This window comes from Pseudorasbora parva, chromosome 13 (genome assembly GCF_024679245.1).
Source record: "Pseudorasbora parva isolate DD20220531a chromosome 13, ASM2467924v1, whole genome shotgun sequence".
NCBI classification, from domain to species: Eukaryota; Metazoa; Chordata; class Actinopteri; order Cypriniformes; family Gobionidae; genus Pseudorasbora; species Pseudorasbora parva.
The window spans coordinates 15,300,324-15,324,798 of NC_090184.1; the positions used below are offsets into that span (position 1 = coordinate 15,300,324).

General features: G+C 42.4%; 1 protein-coding gene across 5 annotated transcripts in view; it reads left to right on the plus strand.

Annotated features, from left to right (window-relative positions):
- LOC137038577 (NLR family CARD domain-containing protein 3-like) overlaps nucleotides 1-24,475 on the plus strand; it is an 85,012-nt gene that overhangs the window by 42,015 nt on the left and 18,522 nt on the right. For 3 of the 5 annotated variants that reach the window (XM_067413257.1, XM_067413258.1, XM_067413261.1), the window contains 4 exons: nucleotides 1,274-1,447; nucleotides 11,797-11,970; nucleotides 21,779-21,825; nucleotides 21,920-22,767. In XM_067413257.1, the coding sequence (XP_067269358.1) occupies nucleotides 1,274-1,447; nucleotides 11,797-11,970; nucleotides 21,779-21,825; nucleotides 21,920-22,440 (916 nt within the window). In that variant the 3' untranslated portion in view covers nucleotides 22,441-22,767. Of the gene's footprint in view, nucleotides 1-1,273; nucleotides 1,448-11,796; nucleotides 11,971-13,526; nucleotides 14,031-21,778; nucleotides 21,826-21,919; nucleotides 22,768-24,475 lie in introns of those variants that run through there. The other 2 variants (XM_067413260.1, XM_067413259.1) reach the window with 2 other exon arrangements.

Below are 24,475 nucleotides of genomic sequence, written 5' to 3' on the forward strand. Positions count from 1 at the left end.
AAACTCACTTAGCAACACTGATGCATCTAATTCTCAGTCACTCCTCAAACGTTTTATCATTGAGTCTGCAGCATTCTGGTCAGAAGATCTTTCCTGCAACATTAAAGATTCTCTCAACAGGTGCAGAGGAAGCTGCTATGGCAAGATGTGGACATGTATATGAATTTCTTTGAATTTTCCTTGAATTTCAATTCTACTTCCTTTAATTCAAATTCGAATTGTAATTCTACTTCCTGTTTTTGACATCAATTCAAATTCAATTTAAATTCAAGAATTGAATTTGAATTTAGGGGTCATTCTCAATTCAATTATGAATTGTGCACAAGCCTGGTTATAACTATGGAAAGCGGAGATTCTCCTCTTTACGGTGCAGTTTACAGCATACAGATTTGATTAGCGGTTTAAAAGTTATTAAACATTTTAGAACAATAGTTATTTTTATCCGCGGACAGCTGTATTCTGTCTTTAATAATAATAATAATTAGTTACATTTATATAGCGCTTTTCTAGGCACCCAAAGTGCTTTACATAGAAGGGGGCTCAACCATCTCCTCAACCACCACCAATGTGCAGCATCCACCTGGATGATGCGACAGCAGCCATATTGTGCCAGAACGCCCACCAGACAACAGCTGATTGGTGGAGAGGAGACGGAGTGATTAAGCCAATCATTATATGGGGATTATTAGGATGGACATGATGGACAGGGGCCAATGGGCAAATTTGGCCAGGATGCCGGGGTTAAACCCCTACTCTTTATCGAAGGACATCCTGGGATTTTTAAAGACCACAGAGAATTGGGACCTCGGTTTAACGTCTCATCCGAAAGACAGTGCTCTTTGGTAGTATAGTGTCCCCATCACTATACTGGGGTGTTAGGACCCACACAGACCACAGGGTGAGTGCCCCCCTGCTGGCCTCACTAACACCTCTACTAGCAGCTACCTGGTTTTCCCAGTTGGTCTCCCATCCAGTTACTGACCAGGCTCAGCCCTGCTTAGCTTCAGTGGGAAACCAGTCTTGGGCTACAGGGTGATATGACTGCTGGTCTTTAAGGGTTAAGAGTAGCATCAATTATGGGTTAAGAAATTGAATTATTTTCTTTCTGCAGCAGAATTAACAATACGTTGTCCAGATCACAACAATAGAAACATTCTCGCAATTTGCATGAGTGGCTTTTGATGTTGATAGCTGTAATATAATTTGTATTGTTGTTTATCAGTATGTATTGTTATGCATTAGACTCAGTGTAAATTGTTTTAATCTTTTACAGTCTTGCTGGTTGTAATCTCACTGATTACTGGTATAAAACTGTGGTATCAGCTCTCCAATCACCAAACTCCCCCCTGAGAGAGCTGGACCTGAGTAACAATGACCTGCAGGATTCAGGAGTAAAGCTGCTCACTGATGTACTCAAGAGTCCAAACTGCAGACTACAGAAACTGAGGTTAGTGAATGTAAAATCTCTATTGGCTATAGTGGGTTTAATGTTAACCACTTCAGCTCTGCAGCACATTTTGCATTTTTAGGAGAATTAGGACTATCTGAATTTAAAAGAGTGCCCTACCCACATACATTGGAGTAAATTGATAAAAAATGGTCTCATTTTAAAGAAAAAACTCTAAATTTTAACACAGTTGTGGAATATTGCATATATTATATCGTATCTATTCACAATCTTATGATAAACATAGATAAAAAATAAATATTTTGATTTATTTTTAATTAATTTGTTATTTAAAAATCTATATTTTTGTATTATTTTGGGATCCAAGCTTTTTGGAAGTTTCTGTTGATTCTATAATTTGGCACTAAACAGGGGAAAAAATAATTTTCGTGATATCTCCTTGCAAATAAAAGTTATTGAGATTTATCTGACCAAAGTGTCTAACAACTCCTACTTATCTGCATTGACATAAACTGGCCACTAGGAAATCGAAAAGAAGGCTCCGCCTCTTCAACTTTGTAAAGGGAGATCTCAGGCTCTGATTGGTCTAGAATCCTGATCCACATGTCTATAAAGAGCTGAGATTCTCAGCTTTTCTGTAGCATGATGCAATATGTGATGACATCATCAAAAATCGTGGCTAACATCGACAATCAAAACTAGCAATAATAAGAGTATTTGTCTGCATCACATGTTTTGTTTTGGACATCGGTGACATTTTACAGTGTCTTTTGGCCATACTTGCTCACAGACATGTAAAAATAGTCTCATTTTGAAGCAGACAACCTAAGGAACAAGCTGATATAGGGTCTGAGGCTAGTAGCTTTACAATGAGTTTGTGATCCGAACAGGAATATGACTTGTGTGTTTGCTTGTTCAAAGGAGTCATTTCCATCTTTGTGATTCCTTTGATAATAAATTTACTGTAAATTATTGGATTGGTGAAATTAACTGCTCAGCGATATTCCTGAGGCCGATAGCTTTCATTTGATATATGACTTGTCTATTTTAGGTGTGTTTGTGTGATAAAAATATGAAATTTTATATTATTTGCATGATTTTCTCAACGGGTGGTCGTTGCGGGGGGGTCGAATTCAGGCCGTATTATTTTCTTCTATGTAATATAAATGCAGAAGTTATTGGGGCATTAAGAAAGCTGAGGTTCTAATCTTTCAAATGATACCATATATGTCTAGTTTTGTGGTGCGCGAGTTATAGATTTTAAAAAAAGATTATGATGATGCAATTTTGGACCCACCGGTGGGTCCAAGAGGGGGTGCAGAGCTGAAGTGGTTAATGTGTGTTTTTAAAAAGTATTTTAATAGTTTAAAGCGTCCCAATGTTTGGTGGATCATGGTCATTGGTCCCACTTTATATTAGGTGGCCTTAACTACTATGTACTTACATAAAAAAATAAGTAAAATGTACTTATTGTGTTCATATTGAATTTCAAAACACTTGTGCTGATATTGAGGTGGGATATGGGTAAAGTTAGGGACAGGTGTTCTGGGTAAGTTTAACCCTTTAGGCGCCAGAGGTTTTTTCCTAAAACGTTTAAATTTGAAACCTTAATTTCAAAAGGCTATATCTTAAAGGGGGGGTGAAACACTCAGTTTCAGTCAATCTCATGTCAATCTTGAGTACCTATAGAGTAGTATTGCATCCTTCATATCTCCGAAAAGTCTTTCGTTTTATCATATTTATAAAAGAAATATGGGCTGTACCGAGTCTTTCCGGAAAAAACCGAGCGCCTGGAGGCGTATCGTGTGGGCGGAGCTAAAGAATGACTGTAACAAAGTTCGATAATGGAAGGAAGGAAGAGGACACGGGGGTCGGCTGGACGGTTGATGCTTCTCTTTTATTTATCTCAAAACTCAAAACACACACTGCGGTGTGACTTTTCATAAGCTCAATGTTCACTTCCGGGTCGGCACTTCCGGCTTCCGGCAACTCAGTCTCTGGGTTTCAGCAACAACCGTCCGATCTCTCTCTCTCCTCGATCTCCGGTTCCACCGATGTTTTGTACCCTCTCCGCGCTCATTACTGGAACGAGAGACAGGTGTTATTAATCTGCTTCCAACCCACTCACTTACCGCTCGTCCCGCGGCTCTCTCTCCCGCTGCAGACCTCGCTGAACCACGCCCCCCTTGCCACATACCCCCACCGCCCGACTCAGGCCGGGGAGCCGTCCAATTGATAAGACCGAGCAATTGCGGCGGTCTTATCAATTTGGGGACGCACCTGCCCATGACCCAAGTGGAAGCCCAGATATCTTACCTCCACCCGCCCAATTGCACACTTCTTCGGATTGGCCGTGACCCCCGCTCCCCTCAGCGACCTCAAGACCGCCCTGACATGCTGCATATGCCGCTGCCAATCGTGACTGTAAATCACGATATCGTCCAGGTAGGCAGCAGCATATGCGGCATGGGGACGCAAAATCCTGTCCATGAGGCGCTGAAAGGTAGCGGGTGCCCCGAACAAGCCGAAGGGAAGCGTGACGAATTGGTGTAATCCAAACGGCGTGGTGAAAGCTGTCTTTTCTTTGGACAATGGAGACAAGGGGATCTGCCAATAGCCCTTCGTTAAGTCCAATGTCGAATAAAATCGAGCCGTGCCCAGCCGATCAAGCAACTCGTCAACCCGCGGTATTGGATACGCGTCGAATTTCGACACTGCGTTCACCTTGCGGTAGTCCACACAGAACCTGACCGAGCCGTCGGTCTTAGGGACCAAAACGATCGGGCTCGCCCAGTCACTGTTGGACTCCTCTATTACTCCCATATCGAGCATTGCCCCTAATTCTTCCTGAACTACTTTTTTCTTGTGTTCAGGTAAGCGATACGGCCGGCTGCGAACTACCACGCCCGGCTCGGTCTCGATGTGGTGCTGAATTAAGTTGGTACGTCCCGGTAGGGGCGAAAACACGTCGGCGAACTCCGCCTGTAGTTTTGATAGATCAGTGAGTTGGGACGGTGAGAGGTGATCTCCCCCAGGGGCCAGCGCGACCGATTGTGCTTTGATGCTCGCCTCTGGCCCGAGATCATCCTCTCCCCCGATCACTGTCGCCAACAACACTGATTCCACCTCATTCCATTTCTTAAGGAGATTGAGGTGGTATATTTGACGTGCCCCGTTCCTATCGGACCGTATGACTTCATAATCGAGGTCTCCAACCTGTCGTGCGACCTCAAACGGCCCCTGCCACTTCGACATTAATTTAGAGCTCGATGTAGGGAGTAATACGAGCACTTTCTCTCCCGGTGTGAATTTGCGTAGTCTCGTACCCCTGTTATACGACCGGCTTTGGCGGTCCTGGGCTTGCAACAAATTCTCCCTAGATAGCCGCCCCAAGGTGTGGAGTTTTGTTCGCAAGTCCAGCACATATTGAATTTCGTTCTTGGCCAAAGAAGGCCCCTCCTCCCAAGTTTCTCGTAGGACGTCCAGCACCCCCTGGGGCTGCCGTCCGTAGAGAAGCTCGAAGGGGGAAAACCCCGTGGAGGCTTGCGGGACCTCTCGCACAGCGAATAAGAGGGGTTCTAACCACCGATCCCAATTTTTGGCGTCTTCCTGTACGAATTTACGGATCATGGATTTAAGAGTGCGATTAAACCGTTCGACCAAGCCGTCTGTTTGTGGGTGATAGACGCTTGTTCGAATGGATTTAATGCCCAATAATCCGTACAATTCGCTTAACGTGCGTGACATAAACGCCGTGCCTTGATCAGTGAGGATTTCCTTCGGAATCCCCACTCGGGAGATTAAACGAAACAGTGCGTCCGCAACACTCTTCGCAGAGATGTTGCGGAGAGCCACTGCTTCCGGATATCGTGTTGCGTTGTCCACGATAACTAGCGCAAAACGATGTCCGCGTGCGGATCGCTCTAATGGCCCGATGAGGTCCATCGCAATTCTCTCGAAGGGGACCTGCATTAATGGTAGGGGGCGCAATGGCGCTTTTGGGGCGGCCAGTGGGTTCACCAACTGACATTCAGGACAAGACGCGCACCACCTGCGCACATTGTCATGAATGCCTGGCCAAAAAAATCGGGTCATTAAACGATTCAGCGTGGCCGCCTGTCCCAGGTGGCCCGCCATCGGGTTAGAGTGAGCCGCCTGGAAAAGCATTTCCCGGCGGCTCTTTGGTACTAACAACTGGGTTGTATCCACTTTTGTCTGAGCGTCTTGGGTCACTCGATACAACCTATCCTTAATTATGGCAAAATAAGGATACGTGACGGGCAATGCGGGTTGGAGGGACTGACCGTCGATAGTGCGGACCTGTTGAAAAGCATGTTTTAGTCTCATCTTGAGACTGCTCCAGAGGGAAGTCATCGCGGTCCGAGAGAATCAGTCTCTCGACCCCGCTCGGTTCCTCTGAAGCGGTTCCCAAGGGCCCCGTATCAGTCTCGCCAACCTGCACTCGCACCGCCCCGTTCCTAGCCTTGTTCTCCCAAGCGGCATCCACGCATAACGACCCCAATAACGCCGGAAAGGCGGGCCAATTTGTCCCCAGAATTAGCGGATGCCGGAGGTGGGGACTAACCGCCACCTCCACACTATGATTTTCTCCCCTAAACTGTATCGTGACTGGGACAACCGGATATTCCACCACATCCCCGTGCACACACCGCACCTTAACCATGCGGCTTGTATCCAATGCCCCAGGCTGCATCAGGCTTTGATGGATCGAGGTTTGGTTACATCCTGAATCCACCAAGGCCTGATATGTACCCCCCTTGATACTCACAGGAATTTGGTACACTCCTGCTTGATCAGGGGTGGTCCGCTGGAAGTCCGGGACCCGGATCATTGTCCCGATGTCCATCATCGGACATCGGTCCACAAAATGGTCCGGGTCGCCGCACCGCCAGCAGGCCAGCCCAGGCCTGCCCGCCGCCCCTGCGGCGGGAAGTGGGTTGGAAAATGAGCGCGGAGGGGGGGTGGAACCGGAACCGTTATCCCCGCCCGACCCCAGCAGCCCCGCCCCCCTGGGCGGGGCCCTCGAACTCCCGTACTGCCCTGGGCCCATTCCACCCCGGCCTCTGGGGGGAATGCGAGGGGGCCCTGGAGGGCGGGACCTAGGGAGAGGGACAGAGCGAGAAGGAGAGACAGAGGGGGGAGAGAGAGAGGGAGAGGTTAGTAGGGGCTCGCCGACCCCCGGGCACGCCACCAGATGGTCCTCCGCCAGGTTGATGGCCGTCGTCAGCGACGTGGGCCGGTGGCACTGGACCCACTCGGCGGTCTTCTTGGGTGGCCGAGCGATAAACTGCTCCAGTACCACCAGATCGACGATGTGGTCCACGTCGCTTCCACCGGCCAATAGCCATTTGCGGCACGCGTCCCGGAGCTGTTGGGCCATCGCGAAGGGTCGGCCGGCCTCGCCCTCTGGCGGTGCTGCTCTGAGGGTCCGGCCGACCCGCTGGATGATGGCCCTCTTCAGGTCTTCATATTCCAGGAGGTTCGCCACCGGCAGTTGTTGGGCGGCCGCCTGGGCTTCTCCGGTCAGCAGAGGAATGAGGCGCACCGGCAACTGTGCCCGGGGCCACCCGCAGGCCTCCGCGGCCTTCTGAAATAGGTCTATGAAGGCCTCGGGATCGTCCTGTGGCCCCATCTTGTGTAGGGGCACGTGGACCGGTGCGCTGGCGAGCCCGGCGGCTTTGGTGCGAACCTCCCGGTCGATCCAGCTCCGGAACCTCTCGCGGTCCTCTTGCTGGCCGCGGACGATGGCCTCGAAGCGGCGCTCCTGGTCCGCCCGCAGGTCCAGCATGGACTGGTGTTTTTCCTGATGGAGGGCCGCGAGAGAGGTGATGATGTCCGCAAACGGCGAGGCGGAGGGCGTTGGTGTTGTCATGGCGGCGGCGCGGTCCTACTTCCTTCCCGGGTTTCGGCACCAGTGTAACAAAGTTCGATAATGGAAGGAAGGAAGAGGACACGGGGGTCGGCTGGACGGTTGATGCTTCTCTTTTATTTATCTCAAAACTCAAAACACACACTGCGGTGTGACTTTTCATAAGCTCAATGTTCACTTCCGGGTCGGCACTTCCGGCTTCCGGCAACTCAGTCTCTGGGTTTCAGCAACAACCGTCCGATCTCTCTCTCTCTCCTCGATCTCCGGTTCCACCGATGTTTTGTACCCTCTCCGCGCTCATTACTGGAACGAGAGACAGGTGTTATTAATCTGCTTCCAACCCACTCACTTACCGCTCGTCCCGCGGCTCTCTCTCCCGCTGCAGACCTCGCTGAACCACGCCCCCCTTGCCACAATGACGAATGTGCACAAAGCGGTGATGTCCTCAAGCGTGGAGAAACCCATCTATCTCAGCTAATACAGATAATGATCCACAATCAAATCTGAGGCTGAAATAAATTGAACAGGAGAAACGGCAACATCAGGATGTCCGTCTCTGTGTTATGTACTGTATTTAGGGGCCTCTGTGTGTCTTTACGCGCAGTTTATGAGGACATGATTCGGTTTATGGACTATTGTATGTGACTAACGTTAGACCTTAGAGGTAGCAAGCAAAACGGTTTTGCACGTCAGAGTCAGAGTCAGACTAGTGTTATACAGAACAACAATGGAGTAACCGTTAGCGCATTTGAATGATGAAGCACGCGATCGTGTCGTTTACTCATGCGACGGTAGCCAATAGCAGAGACATTTGAAGTTGATTTACTCACCGGATGCTTCCAAAGCAGGACCGAACTTTATCGCTGGGACCGCTCCGTCAAAAACACACTTCTTTGTAATGATTTGGTGAAGTCCTGTGACAGCAGTGACCGTGGAAATCCACTTTGCGACGCGACTGAAGCAATGCCTTGAAGCTTCCCGTCATTTCTGCGTTCAAATCGGTTCAAATGCAGCGCTGCCTTCCAGGAATGCTGTGCTGAAGCGTTGAAGTCGTTCGACGTCACCCATAGGAATAAAGTGAAGCGCGGCGCGTCATAAGTGTTCACGGACGACTGGATCTGCATCTGAGAGACTGTTTACAGCGTGCATTTCCTCTCTCTCCCTCTAGTTACGCGTGCGCGCACCCTTCCGGGAGAAGAGCCCGTACAGCCCATACAAGGACCTTCCGATCTATTTAACGTCAAGTCGAGCCATACTCGAAAAAAACTCGCCGAAACTTGTGAGAAACCGGAAGGAGTATTTTTAACACAGAAATACTCCATCAAACGTCCAACATTAGTTTTTGAAACTTTGTCTATGTTTAGGATGGGAATCCAAGTCTTTAAAGGTGTAAAAAGCTCAGTATGCATGAAACAGCATTTCACCCCCCCTTTAAAAGTGATAAAAGATAGAAACTTTCTGTAAATTAGAGAAATATTCAGGAGGACGCTAAGTTTATGTAGAGATTACATTTTCCCATCTAATTTGCATATTATGACATCATAACATGGGGGCAATCTTGGATTATAGAATTTTCATGAAAAGCCACGTTTAAATGATAAAATGCAGCACTTCTTTCCCTCCAAAATGTCCCTCAGCTTCTGTGTGCTATATTGCACAATACTGAATGTTCAGGTAAATAGTATATAGTAAACAAACTGTGTAAATCATTATTAATAAATGGTAGAAACAAACCGAATGCATGTAGCAGTTTGCCTTTTGCTGTAAAGATTTTCCATTTACTACATACAGTAAGCACTCTGATTGCATATATGGGGCACATATATATTATGCATAATAGCCCCTCTGTCCCGTGTCACAGCGCGTCTGCTCGCGTCCAGATCTGCCTCGCGCGCCGCCGAGTGTGCAGAGTGCAGCCACGGCCACTGTTATTATCATTTTGACTCCCCACCCTGCCTCCACGTTGCCCTCAAACTTGCTTATGAATACTTCGACCTCTTCTAACATACCCAGTGGTGTTAGATAAAGTCTCCACCGCAATAATGTTCGCCATGATCGCGGAGAGGCGCGTGGTGAGAAGACGCGCGCCTCATGGTGAGCACGGCAAAAATCTCCCACGACCGCCTCATTCCCAACACTAACACACCTGCTAACTTCGGAATGAACACTCAGACCCCGGGAAACATTATTCCCACCACTGACATTGGGCAAAGGACCATCTACATTGGGCAAATGATTAACCATTTGTGCTTAGTGTAACGTTAGGTTTAATTTCACTTTCAGAATCACTGTCATCTCATATTTCCCTTCAGAATTAGAGTCCGCGAATAGAAGACCCAACACTTCATTGCGGGTAAGCTTAATTGATGCCGTTTTATTCAGTGATGCATCTTGTCGAGTAAACTCGACCGTGGCGCCAAGAGGGTTAACTGTAGAATTGTCACACAGTGGGCTATCCTCAAATGCAAGGTGTTATTTTTTTCAAAAAACAACTGATTTTCAATAAATTACAGTTATTGACCCTTACTGGTTGCGGGGAGTTTGAAAATAAAATTTACATAAACAAAAATATTTTAAAAAAATACATTTCAGAAAAAAAGGAATATATTTCAGGCCACCTGGGCTTCCTCCAGGGGAAGAGCAGCTCTGTCCGTCTCCAGGTTGCCCGTGTCAGGGCAGGTGTTTCACTGACCACTTGAAGAATGTAGCATTGGCTGAGACAGGCCTCATCGCCTTTCAGCTGGGGGCTCAGCATTGCGGCTTAGATAGCCTTGCCAGAGCGTTTGCTTGTTTTTTTTGTTTGTTTTTATAACTGCAGGGTGACTTGGGGCAGTTCACGGTGGTCTGGTAGCATGTTGGGGCGGGCTCTTGATTCCCTCAGTCTGTTCTGGACTGCTAGGCATAGTCCCTGACAGTGTAGATGAAAAGGCCAACTTGTGAGATGGGGGCATCAAGACATCCTCTGGCCTGCACGTGACTTTCATCACAGTCAGTCACCATGCGCAGTTCCTGTATCAACTCCAGTGCACCTGGTGGATTTGCAGGGTGGCATGTCCGGCTGCACTGGTCTCACAGCAATCACTGTTGAGTGTGTTCAAACAAACCAGCAAGAAGCTCTTATTAGAATATAATGAGGTGGCTCATGAATGACTGACATTCCTCTCTTTTCAAATTGATTACATAAACAGAGAATTTTGTTTTTTTTTTCAATTAGATTTACATTGTTTAAAATGTGACATTTCAACGTTTCTTTAGTCATATGTCTCATGTTTGAGTGACAAGTATTCACTAAGTTACAGTTCATTTGCTTACAAGTATCAGAATGGACTTCATTGAGAGGGAGGTGGCAGATCACAAATCATGTTTGCTGTCTTTATTTTACAAAAAGCACAACATTTTGTTTTTATTGTGAGTATACACAAATAAAAGTAGATACTTAACAGATTATCATGATGTTTAACACTTGCCTGTATGAGCAAAATCAAGTATTTTGAGTCTCTTTCACACTGATTAAAAAAGCAAGTTGGTTGTAAATCAAATGCAAATATGGAAACAAATATTCTCAGTTTATGTAATCTGTTTGAAAAGAGAGAGATGTCAGTCGTTCGCCTTTTTATTATCTGCTAATTTGGCCACACCCACAGAGAGCGCATTCTTTTCACATGCAAATTTTGACGCGGCACATGCATGTACCAGTTTAGTGCAATTCATGTCGCCTAATTTACATAGTTTTAAGACAGTGATGACAAATCTTATGTGTACATGTTTATTCTGTTTATTGGAATAAACAGTTTATTATTCTTATAAACAAGTCATATGTCTTATAAGTTTCATATGACATTATATCAGCAACAATACCCCCCCCCCCCCAAAAAAATGAAACATTTATGAAATATAAATATATATTATATTGAGAAGGAGCTAATCCCTGATTTTGTATAAAGCAAATATCAGCTTTGATTTGAAATATTGTTAACTTTATTCAATAAGGAAGATTAATATAACTGTGTGGTTCTATTTCAACATATATTTAAATTGTCAATTTAGTTTTTGTCTCAAAAATGGGTAAACGTAGTTGATTTAAATTTAAATGTATGGTTAAAAATTATTTATAACTATTTTAAACAACCATGAATTGTTTAAAGTAAAGTGGATAATGAGAGCTGCCTCTGCTCCATACCCCAGCAACAATGGTTTATACTTCTATGTCAAATGTAAGTCAAATTTTTACCTTAGTAAACTGATATTTTACTAAGACAAAACCATTCACATCTTAGTAACTGATACATTTTTCTATATGCATCCTTAACTACCTGTTTAGGTGATTTATTAAAGATTGACTTATTAAAGATTAACTTTGCCAGGCATTGAAATTTTTTTTTTAAAAATTGGTGCTTATAAAAAACTTAATTGTATAAACTCTGAATGACTGTATAAACTCTGAATTTATATTTACATATGATAGTATGTGAATTCAATTGTACCGATTGCTCTGTAGATTATCAGGCTGTATGGTGACAAAGGAAGGCTGTCGATATCTGGCTTTAGCTCTGAGTTCAAACCCCTCATACCTGAGTGAACTGGATCTGAGCTACAATTACCCAGGAGACTCTGGAGTGAAGCTGCTCTCTGAGAGACTAAAGGACCCCAACTGCAGACTGGAGATACTCAAGTATGTTAAAGTAATCTCATTCAGTTCAGCATTTTCTGTATTGTATCCGCACACACAAGTTGGAAAGTAAATGGTAAATGCAACTGAAGCCTACTGTTTTATTAAAGGGGTGGTAAAACACATTCTTTCGAAGGCTTGATTGTGTTTGTGGGGCGCACTCTAACATGTGTTCATGCTTTGTTTGTTTTTTTAAATGGCATTATTTTTCATATATTTACCTTTATTCTACACTCCTCTGTCCCTCCTTGTGAAAACTTTCTGATGGTTTCTGGATTCTATGAAGCCAGCCCCTCAAAAATATACGTAATAGGCTCAGATTGGTTAGCTGGCCCAGTGTGTTGTGATTCGCTAACCGTCTAGTGCACGTTTCTTGAAAATCCACTACCTTTACCGGTATGTAAAGACTGCGGATCTATAGTGATCGCTACTGAATGGCACCTTTTGTACTTTTAGAACGATTATAGCCAAATATCTCTCGCAAGAAATATTAACCCAAAACTAACACTAAACATTGGCTTTACTATAGTAGCCAAATCAAACGCATGTTTAGCATGCCTGTAGATAAACAAGCATGTAGATAAATAGATAAAAGCAATTCAGCAAGTTCACTGCTGAGATTTAAAAAGAAAATTGTAACGTTAGGTGTTTGTCAGATAACGTTAAAGGTCCTTTCACACCGGAAGCATAACGAAAAAGCGCATATTTCGCAGATGAATATTTCAAAACCATTCACATCAGCAGTGACACGAATTTGCGATGTTTGAGAATTCCAACATTCCAAAACATTTGCGTCGACAGCTGAGAAAAAACGGACACTTCATCATTCAGTGAAGACGAGCTTTTCATTTTATTTAAAAGACAGAAAGGAAGGTTTTGGGGGCACCCAGTCTTAAAAGAACATAGTCTGAAGGGGAGGAATGCTTATCTTGTACAGGAGCTAAAACTTTATCATGGCTGGTTCCACACTTACTTTCAAATGTCCATGGGACAATTCAAGGAGCTCATCCAGAGACAGCAGCACATCTGATGATGAGACAAACACTTCTCAAATAATTGGAGAACCAATCATCCAGAGCAGCTGTTTCCAGTTGTGTCACAATGTAAACATTTAACGCTTACTTTGACGCGATCCGAACTGCTGAAATCACATGACATTGGCGACCCGAATCATTGATCGATTCACACCGTTTGAATCATTTTGGAGGAACGCGGAAGAGAAGACAATGCTGAATAAAGTCATAGTTTTTGATATTTTTGGTTACATATGCTGGTTATATGGAGGCACCGTGGGGGAGAGGACGCTGGCGTTGTCTGTTCGCCACTTCTCCACCCACAAATCATGTTACTGTACTATTAGATTTAGATTTTATTTTATTTTATTATGTTTGTGACTAGTCTAACAGTCAGAGCTACACTTGGGACTGTTGCTAATTGCTGGCAGCCACTGAGAGGACGTTGTTCATTGTTTCGCCGTTTTCCACCACTTTTCTGATGTTTATGTTTGAATAGTTGCGGTTGGTTTTGGTTTGAAGGACATTTGATGTTGCTTGCTGCAGCTGCTCTCTCTTCTGTGTGTCGGCTGCTCACTGGTGGTCTCCCTCGAGCTTGAGCTGCATGGTAGCTGAAGTTTGCACCGGGCCAGCGTCATCAGCGTCCGGCATGATGTTGGGATGTTCCGCTTCTCAGCTGTGCCGCTGTTCTGTCTTGCATTGGCTGTCAGCGGCTTGGACTTCTGCGTCAACCCCGGTGTGTCCACAGAAGTGCCCGGAAAACTTTGTCTGCCTCCTGCATGGTGCTGCAACGATCCCCATCATCTGGTCTTCAGCTGTCATGCCTCGATGAAGTCATCAGGACACTGCCAAATTGGGAATGTGGCAATAGAGCCGCTAGCGCTGAGAGAAATGTAAAACATGGAGTGGACCACAGTATGCTGTGGAGCTTACAGAGACTTTCACCATCAGCTCTGTTTTTTGTTCACCATCAGCTCTGTTTCTGTTCACCATCAGCTCTGTTTTTTGTTCACCATCAGCTCTGTTTCTGTTCACCATCAGCTCTGTTTCTGTTCAGTTTTCTGTGTTGGTTGATTGTTTGTAGTATTCTATATTTTTACTTGTTATTCATTTTTTTATTTTTTCCCTTTGTTGCACTTTGAGATTCTTCGGAATGAAAAGTGCATTATAAATAAAATCTATTATTATTATTATTATTATTATTATTATTATTATTATTATTATTATTAATATTCATCCAAATAATGAATCATCCAAAATGGCATCCAACTCAGTTGGATGCTCAAAAACTTAATTTCTTTTTCACTGAAGATAGTAAGGCATGGATATCTTGGATGGCATTGAGGTAAGTAAATGATTAGGACATTTTAATTTTGAGGTGAACTAATCATTTAAATATCTTCATGTGTCCAAGATTTCCAAGATTAACACAAGTCGTATTAGTTCAGAATAAATGACCTAAACAGTCTTTAAAAGTTTGCTGTATGACATCAAGTGCCCAGTACACTTCAGCAGACAGAACTTCTGGCCCACTCACAAAGGTCCTCATCGAATTATTGGATGAAGTTGTAGCTGTGACACTTCAATAAAAACAGTTTCAGCACATTTAGTAGCGAACAGGGTTGAAACTAGCCTAGAAATCTAGACGCACCCTAGCGGCAGCAAATCTAATCTGCCCACGAGTGTCATTTAGCAACTCTCAATACCCTTCTGAGCTGTAATCGCCAAACTCTTGCCGGGCCAATCACATCGTGTATAGAGTCGGTGGGCGGGGCCATAATGACGATGGCCAAGTTGCGCTTGCGTGCTTCTAGTAAACACAAAAACTGGCGAACAGCGGTCATTCAAATCAGCTTTTGACCGCGACTCTGGAAGACTTGGAGTTAAGCTTTTCTCTGAGAAAAGAACAAAGAATGGCACTGAAGTCATTCTTAAAAAGGGAAGATGTGTTCAGAGTTTTGCCGAACGTTTGCCGAATGTTTAATCTATCAACAAGCTCTGTTTCACCTTCCTTGCTCTGGTTGGTTGTAGCGCTATACTATCGCGTGCAGAGGGAGTTTGAAAGACAACCGTTTATCCCGCCCCTTGGATTGAGCTGTCAATGGTGAGTTTCCAGACCAAACATCTTGATGTGGGTCTGGCTTGTCAGGCTAGGTTGAAACTATTGAAATTATTTTGCTAACAGATTTGATCTGATTCAGATCTGATCAGGCACGTGCACAGTCGAGTGCGGATCGGGACGCATATTTCTGTCTGAGCCCGGCCCGTGTCCGACAGAGCAGTAACTGAACCCGACCCGAGCCCGACAGGCATTAAAATATTTATGTCCGAGCCCGACCCGAGCCCGACAGTTAAAATCTATTTTTTTCCTCATATACCAATGACACGTACGTTTGTTTGTGTGGAAAGCCCGCTTTTATTAAGCAACTGTAGGAAGGCATTCTGAAATGTTTACAGATGAGCGCATCAGCATGCGCATGGGGCATCAAACTTTACACAAAGCCCAATCAAATAGCCAACTGAAATTAAATGAACAAAGGTCTGCTAAAAATGGCCCAAGCTAACAGAACAAAACATTAACATAACACAATTGAAATGCTTATTGAAATGAAAGTCATCTTACCAATTTTCTCAAACTGTATGGTTCCTAAACTGCAACATTGGATCTATTTACATAATCTATCCATCAAAGTTTAGGCTAATTGAGGTTTTATGCAGAAAAAGGATTGCATCAACTGTGGATGGCTTCAAGGCTGTCCTGCTGCCAGCAGCATGGAGTTGCGCTCACTGGAATGACAAGGATGCCGCGGGAAATAAGCACGCACGTGTTGCGCGTTGTTGTCACGGCGACATAAACAAATTTCCGCATGCAGGAAGACGGATGTTAGGGTAATATTTTACATTTATTTTAAACACAAAAACAAACCTTTGCATCAAGTTAAACAGGCCCATTGGCTACTTGCATAATAAGCAGTTTTAAATTTAAAAGGTTCAAAGCCTTATCGCGCTGACGTGAACAAGCCCGACCCGAACCAGAACGTCATTTCTAAATATCTGTCCGAACCCGGCCCGACCCGTCGTGTACCGTCGGAACCCATCGGGCTCGGGTCGGGTATCCATCCTCTAGTGCACAGACATGGGGTCATGCAACAGTAAATGGCATCTAACGTTATTCCAGTAAAAAGATAGCGATCAAACTGTTCTCATGAACAACTCTATAGAACACAAGCACGACAGTCCAGCTAACAACATATTACAATTATGACTGGATAAGGGTTATATAGATCATGAAAACAGTAAGCAAACATATATTAGGAGTATAGTATCTTACTTGTCGGAGACATTGTGTGAGCTGATGCTTGAGGCACACATTGATGAGATTTAGATGCTCCATACGGTGTGGAAATGAGCGGGTCTTTATCATCGCTGAACTGAGCCACAATACGATCGCAAATGGACTAACAAGTGAACATTACACACGAGCATAGTCAAGCAGCATATATTAGGCTAGTTCTCGGCTAATGTCCGTAATGTGTGACTCGTGTGTTTTGAATAATGACGTGCACAGAGAGAGAGAGCGAGCGGTCATCAATAGTAGACACGCCCCTTACCTGCTGATTGGCTAAAAGTTCCAATCCAAGTTCCTATTCCACTCGGCCCGTGTCTTTTTTCTAAAACGGTTTTGAAATAAGACTTACCCCACCTTTAAGCGTTTTAGAACTTACAAGTGGCGATATCATAGTCAACTGATTTACATTATGAAAACTGCTAAAAACCTTTAGGAAATTTAAAAGATAAAACGGCGAAACTCGTAATATTATTTCCAATAATTCTAAAGTGGGTTATTTTTCCCGATTTAATTGTCACATCTGCTGCAAAGGTGCATTTATTCTTCAAACAGTAAGGAGGAGATCCGTACGTGCATTTGTTGAAATTTGTCGCTGAAGGTTTGATCATGGCAGATTTAGTCACAAAAACAGCGAAAGTGTCTTGTGAAGAAACAAAGACTGGCTGTGACACTTTCATTGAAGCATGATTTCCCTGTAGAAATCGCTAAACTGCAGCGCATGTGTTTGTTTTCAGCTCATCGTCACTCCTTCCGTGTTTAGAGGGGGTCTGCGCCAGATTGCAACGATAAACACCGGGAAGAAAGTATATCCTTTTAAGGAGGAAGGTTCTCTTTGGGGGATTTAAGCTCTTTGCTTCTGGCCACAAGCATGACTGCTAGTTAGGGTTGGGCATCGAGAACCGGTTCTAACTTGGAACCATTTAAAAAATAACGATTCCATTGGAATCGTTTAGAAAATTTATTTTCGGTTCCGATCTTCGGTTCCAAGCGCGCAAGTTTTGGTTTCCATGGCCACCTGATTTCCGGTGCTTGCGCGCCCGCTTGTTCTTTTAGTCATGGAAGCCCGGTAAGCGGCTCTGAAGTGTGGATTTATTTCACTTTTAAAAGCCTGGGTCGGCACAGTGCAACTAGTGTTGTCAAAAATATCGATACTGAAATATCTGAAAAGATACGATAGCCTGCTCAGCCTACACAATCGATCCCAGCTGCTCTCCTCTCTTCTCCTTCTCTGACCGACAGCGAGTTGACGCGCAGCCGCATATTCTCATTCAGCCGATTAACCTCTGAACAAGACGGACGCACGTTCTGCTGGACTTTTCCTTACGACAGCGTGTTAGTGTTAGTGTGTGTGATCGGTCTGAATTTCGCGCGGGATTGCACATAATTCTACGAATCCCCGCAGATTTCAAGCTCACATCTGAAGCGCACACACACACATAGCCTACCGTAATAAAGCCACCCCTGACATACAAGTGCAAATATTCGCTTCTTTTTCCAGCTTATTATTGGTCAAATACACTCAAACAAATTCTCAGTGCACATTTTGAACAGTATGTAAACACAGTCTTAAACAATTCAGGACGAAATGAAGAATGAGTAACAGTGTTCAGGATCAATGAGTGCGGCAGTTCTTAAAGGGACAGCAGTCATTTGTTATTCAAAGTCAAACTACAAAAAGACAAACGATCACACTGCTCTTGACTGATCAACTTGTCTAACTTTAATGGTTTTATATGAAACTATTTAATTTTTTGCAAAAACATTATCCAATGTTATTTTAAATTTATTTAGCCACTTTTTTTTTATTCAGTTTCTTACCTGAATGTTAGACCTACCTGAAAAAATAAAGCAGTCTATTTCATTTATATATTTTATTCTATTGTATTTATTTGTGCTATTTTTTGTAATATGTATCTTTGTTTATTCAATTTACCATTCAAAATCAAGCTTACTTGTGCTGTGTGTAAACTATTGCAACACAATTACCCCGTTGTAAAAAATACATTGAGTTAACAAATGTTTGTGAGATATTTTAATAGTAATTGATCAATGTTTATATATGAGAAAAGGCTTAAAAGCTTTATCATATAAAGTGATCTCTTCAGAAGAAATGTTTGATTGCCTAGACTTTCAAAAGACAGACAAAAAAAAATTATATAAAAAATATCTAATTGACAGTATATGTAGCGTTTTTCCCCCGTTGTATTGAAAATAGCATTGAATATCGATGTGACACGTTTTGACTCCACCCCTCAAAGAATCGGAATCGAGAATCGAAAAGAACTGGAATCGAAAGTAAGAATCGGAATCGGAATCAGAATCGTTCAAATCAAAACGATGCCCAACCCTACTGCTAGTGGAGGCTCGTTATCAACGCAAACCCAAATTAATTTAGAAGTGAGATTTTGACCCAACAACACATTTTAGTATTTTACATTAATATGACATTAGCTTGAGATGTTGACACAGTGGTGTATATTGGTTACTTTACACAACTCAAAACAAAACAAAAATCCATGTGTAGGATGTTAGAATGTGTTGCAGATGTTGACTTGTGAAATATGTTAAATCTTTGTTACTTTACAACACAACCTAAAACCCACAAAAGATCAACGTCTAATGATGTTAGAATTTGACGTTGTGTGGACGTTTCTATTGTGACATTGTGTGGACATTGTGTTTTGGTTACTTTACAACACAACCTAAAACTAACAAAATATCAACATCTAATGATGTTAGAATTTGACGTTGTGTGGACGTTGTGTTTTGGTCAACATACCTCATGACTAAATGTCAGTATTTGACATCATTATGACATTGGCTTGAGACATTGGCTCAACATTGTATTTTGGTTACTACAACACAACCTAAAACTCACAAAAGATCAATGTGTAATGATGTTAGAATTTGACGTTGTATAAACGTTCCCATCATGATGTTGTGTGGACGTTGTGTTTCGGTCATCATACCTCATGACTAAATGTCAGTATTTGACATCAATATGATGTTGGCTTGAAATGTTGGCTCATCATTGGATTTTGGTTAGATAATACCACAACCTAAAACCCATAAAATATCAACGTCTAATGATGTTAGAATTTGACGTTGTGTGGATGTTACCATTATGACGTTGTGTGGATGTTGTGATTTGGTTACTTTACAACACAACCTAAAACTAACAAAATATCAACGTCTAATGATGTTAGAATTTGACGTTGTGTGGACGTTACCATTATGACGTTGTGTGGACGTTGTGTTTTGGTTACTTTACAACACAATCTAAAAACAACTGAATATCAATGTCAGCTGACGTTGGTACTGGACATCAAATTAACGTTGGCATTAGACATTGAGCTGAAGTAGAATTTTTGTCACTGACATCGCTACCAAAATATAACTAAATATCAATGTCTTATGATGTTGTGTGCCTGCTGAGTAAGTGGATAAAATCGCTACTTACTGCTTGCAGGAATATAGTTGTAATTGCCACTTTCTTCAGTTTAAGACGCTGAGTGAAGTTTGCTTGAAATGGTTTGAACAAATGAACGATATTGAATTAAATTGTTGTGGTATCCAATTATTAACATCAACCATGACTGTTGACATTTTTTATCTGTGGGAAGGATAGAAAAGTCCTCATGTCTCCTGCACAGCCTGGAACATGACATGTGTCCATGATCTGCCGTTTTTGCTATCCTCAAACGTCGTTTGTTTACCTGCAGCCCCGATGACTCGGCTCCGTCAGTTCCGCCTGACAATGAACATGTTTGGACATATGCAAATGTTGGGGGCGTGCATATAAATGATCTCCAATGATTGAGTCACGGTTGGGTTTATGTTGAGAATCATTCTGTGGTGTTTTTCATTAACGAGATTTACATATAAAGGAGGAGACAATGGTGTTTGTGACTCACAGTATGTGATGTCCATGTACTGAACTCTTATTATTTCACTATGGCAAGGTTAATTCAATTTTTTCATTCAATTCAATTTCATTTAATGGAAAGGAGTGAAGTCCCAACGATTTCTTAGCCACAACCTGAGAATCAATATACTAGCTGGTCAACCTCGCTTAAATATGATTTTTACCAGTTCAGCCAGAATGAAGAGTCATGTACTTGCGTTTGAATGCTCTTACGAGCATGGGTCCCTCTTAGCACGGCATTGCTCAGCTGGTAGTCAGTTGTTGTGGACAAAGGGACAGATAGTTGGTTTTGCAGGGTAAAAGCCGGATCCTGGATGCCGTTAGCTGGTTGCTACACGACGGGAGTCTGAGGCACGGCTGTGCAGACTACAAGAAGTTTTCTTTGGCGAGGTTTAAAGAGAGTTTTGAAGTGAGGTGAAGAGCTCTGGGTAGCTCTGAGGACGCTGCATGCAGGCAGGAAAGGCCCGCACGATCAAAGCAGAAGTCACCGCAAAACCATGGCAGTCATTAAGCACGTGGCAAACCAAAAGGCAAGGATATCTTGTTTCCCAGGGAGTTTTAAACAGGCCCCAAGGTCCCTCCTTGGGGGCGTCTCCAGCCAATGACATATTGTTGTGGGCGGGTGTCCTGTCCACGTCTCCTGTTCGTGCATATCATTAGTGTAATTCGATTAAACACTTTTAAGAAACCAATTTTCCTATTGTGATCACAGTACATTCTACACAAATTTACCTTGCATCAAAATTATGAGAATCATTTATCTATCACATAGACATCAAACAGCTTGCTATTCCCATGATGGGAATAGAAGATAGTAAAGATTCATATGTGATACGTGTCTAGCGTACAGTGAAACTTTACAAGTTACATGAAAATATACATAATACCTTGGTATATGTTTAAGCCGTTGTTGGGTGGATTAATTCATCGTGTCTGCATTGGTATGAGGTAGTTGTGTGATAGTCAAAGAGCCTTTGGAATGTGCGGGTTGAGGAAGGAGGTGGAAGAATTGGTGTCTGGCTAATGTCTGAGTTGATTTTGGGCCTTCGAAAAGCTCTTAGCGACTTTGTCCCGATAACGATTTAAATTTATGTCTATCTGTAATAAAGGAGTCCCTTCTTCATGAGGTTATACCCGCTGTTGCGCTTGTAGAACAAAGGGTGATCACGTCACGTGACTCATCTTGTCCATGAGCTGTTTTTTTAGATAACGCAGGTAAAGGGGGAGAGATGTTGCCTCTGGTTCACATGGCGCCACGCCTGTTACACGTCTTTTTTTCCTTTTTTTTTTTTTGTATATCATGGGTTTAAAAGCGGTTTACCGCTGAACCACGGGAATTTCTTGCTTTCCAAACACGGTAAAAAAAAATCCATACCATCCCAGCCCTAGTTATGAAACAAATGAGATCTAGTAGAGCGAATATTTGGGCCTTAAGAGTAAGAGTAAATGTTCTCTTTCTTTGATACTTAAAAAAAAAAAACATGTTTACTATACCTGATGTGTGCCTATATTTTTCTTGTTTAGCTTGGATCACGGAGGACATTTGAGGATTATACCAGGACTGGCAAAATGTAAGACTTTCTCATTTCTTATGCATTTTAATCTGCTGTATATTTTAAACAGTCCTTAATACAGTTTAAATCTCTCATCAAACTTGCCTTTCAGATGTATGCAATCTCACACTGGATTCAAATTCAGCACACAGATGTCTCTCTCTGACTCAGGGGAACAAAAAGGTGACAGATGTGAAAAAGAACCAGTCATATCCTGATCATCCAGAGAGATTTGAGAACTACGAGCAGGTTTTGTGTAGAGAGAGTCTGACTGGACGCTGTTACTGGGAGGCTGAATGGACTGGGTGGACTTATATAGCAGTAACATATAAAGGAATCAGCAGGAAAGGAGGGAGTGAATGCAGATTTGGACGCAATCAAAAGTCATGGAGTCTTTTTTGTACTCTTGATAGATTCAGTGCTTGGCACAATAATAACAGCACAGATGTATCTGTCCCTTCACGCCTGTCTCAGAGATTAGGAGTGTATCTGGACTGGCCGGCTGGCATAGTGTCCTTCTACAGTGTCTCTGACACACTCACACACTTACACACATTCAACACCACATTCACTGAACCCCTGTATGCTGGGTTTGCAGTTTTTGACTCCTCTGTATCCTTATTCCATAATTAAAAGCCTCAGGGACATAGTGACTAATCCAAAATTTGCTCTGCTGCTTATAATAGCTTATCAGAAATATCTCTTTAAAGGTACAGTGTGTATATTTATGAGGCTCTATTGACAGAAATGCAATATAATATAAATAGCTATACTTTTTAGTGGTGTATAAAGACATTACATAATGGACCGTTATATTTGTATTACCTTAGAATGAGCCATTTCTATCTACATACACCACGGGTCCCCTTACAGTAAAATCACCATTTTGTCATGTTTCTACAGTAGCCCTAAACGGACAATATTCTCTACAGAGCGCTAGTCATTGAAAGTAAACGCCATGTCTACCATATATGGCAATGGTATATGGTATTAGTAGAAAATACATGATATTCATATACAAATCATATAAAGTTCTTATACTGAATCATATGCTAGTCATATTAAAGTCATATAGGATTTATTTATATTTTGTGTAATTTGTTTATATGCTTTTAATACAGATTTCATATTTTTTAATAGGGAAATGGTGTGTTAGCTCTTCAAGTTTATATAATATACATATAAACTACATATAATAATCATACATGATTTCAGTCAATATTACAACATCTCTGCATATACTAACCATATATGATTTCAATCAATGACAGACACAAATTTGTGATGGAAACTTTTATTTCAACACAAAATGAAATACTCAAATTATACTCCACATGAGTAATTTACAACTCCAACTTGATAGCAAACTGAACTTTGCTCAGGAAAAAAAACAAAACCCAAAAAACAACAACAAAATACATTGAACACAGTGTCATGGCCATCAATCAAAGATAATGAACGGATTAGTTCACCCCAAAATGAAAATTGACTGATAATTTACTCACCCCCATCTCATCCAAGATGTTCATGCCTTTATTTCTTCAGTGGAAAAGAAATTAAGTTTCTTGAAGAAAACATTCTAGGATTGTTCATCATATAATGCTTTTCAGTTGAAACCAAAATGTTGAAGGTCCAAATCAACGCCGTTTCAAAGGGCTTCGATGGTCTTCATAGCCTCTGCGTGATCCCAGATGAGGAATAGGGTCTTATCTAGTCAAACGATCAGTCATTTAAAAAAATAAATATACATTTCAACCTTAATTGTTCAACTTGCTCAGCTCTGCGAGGTGCCAAGGATGACGTAATCACGTGTAAATGGTCACATAGACGTAGGCAGAAGTCCTGCTCTCGTGTTTACAAAGCGCTCATGTGAAGACTAATAAACGCCCTTTAGCAAAAACTCTCAATTTTCAACTTCAAAATCATCCAATATTGTTGTTTTATCTTTTTTTTATTTGCTAGAGGGCATTTGTATTAGTCTTCACATGAGCGCTTTGTAAACATGAAGGCGGAACTGCATTGATTTGGACCTTCAGTATTTTGGTTGCAACTGAAAACCATTATATGATGAAAAATCCTGGAATATTTTCTTCAAAAAACTGAATTTCTTTTCGACTGAAGAAAGAAAGACATGAACATCTTGGATGACATGGGGGTGAGTAAATTCTCAGGACATTTTAAAAAATCATTTAAAAAAGGTTTTCTGAAGAGAAGCTATGCATTTTTTATTAGAAAAATATCCATATTTTTGACTTTAGACTAAAATATCTATCTTCCGGCAGTCAACCGTGCGTGTCTACTTACGCCAAAAGAGTGACCTCTGACCTGAAGCATGATGTATTGATGAATGCGGTTAGGCAGAGAATAGAGGAAAACAAAACGCTGGTCACGAATTTGAATTTAAAGAGGATTTGATAAAAGAGAAGCGCTTGATTTTGTTGCCCAGAGAGACGTTGAAGCTTACGCTACTCCTACATCGCATCACTCAGGTCACTCTCTGGTCGCAAGTCGTCTGCCATGAGCTGGTTATTTTAGTCAATAAGGTTATAAATATGGATATCTATATCAGTATCTATATCAATTACTATATTAACTTATTTCACATAGTAATTATAGTACACATATTAAAGCTTTATCTGTTGTGTTCTGAAAATAAACGAACGTCTTA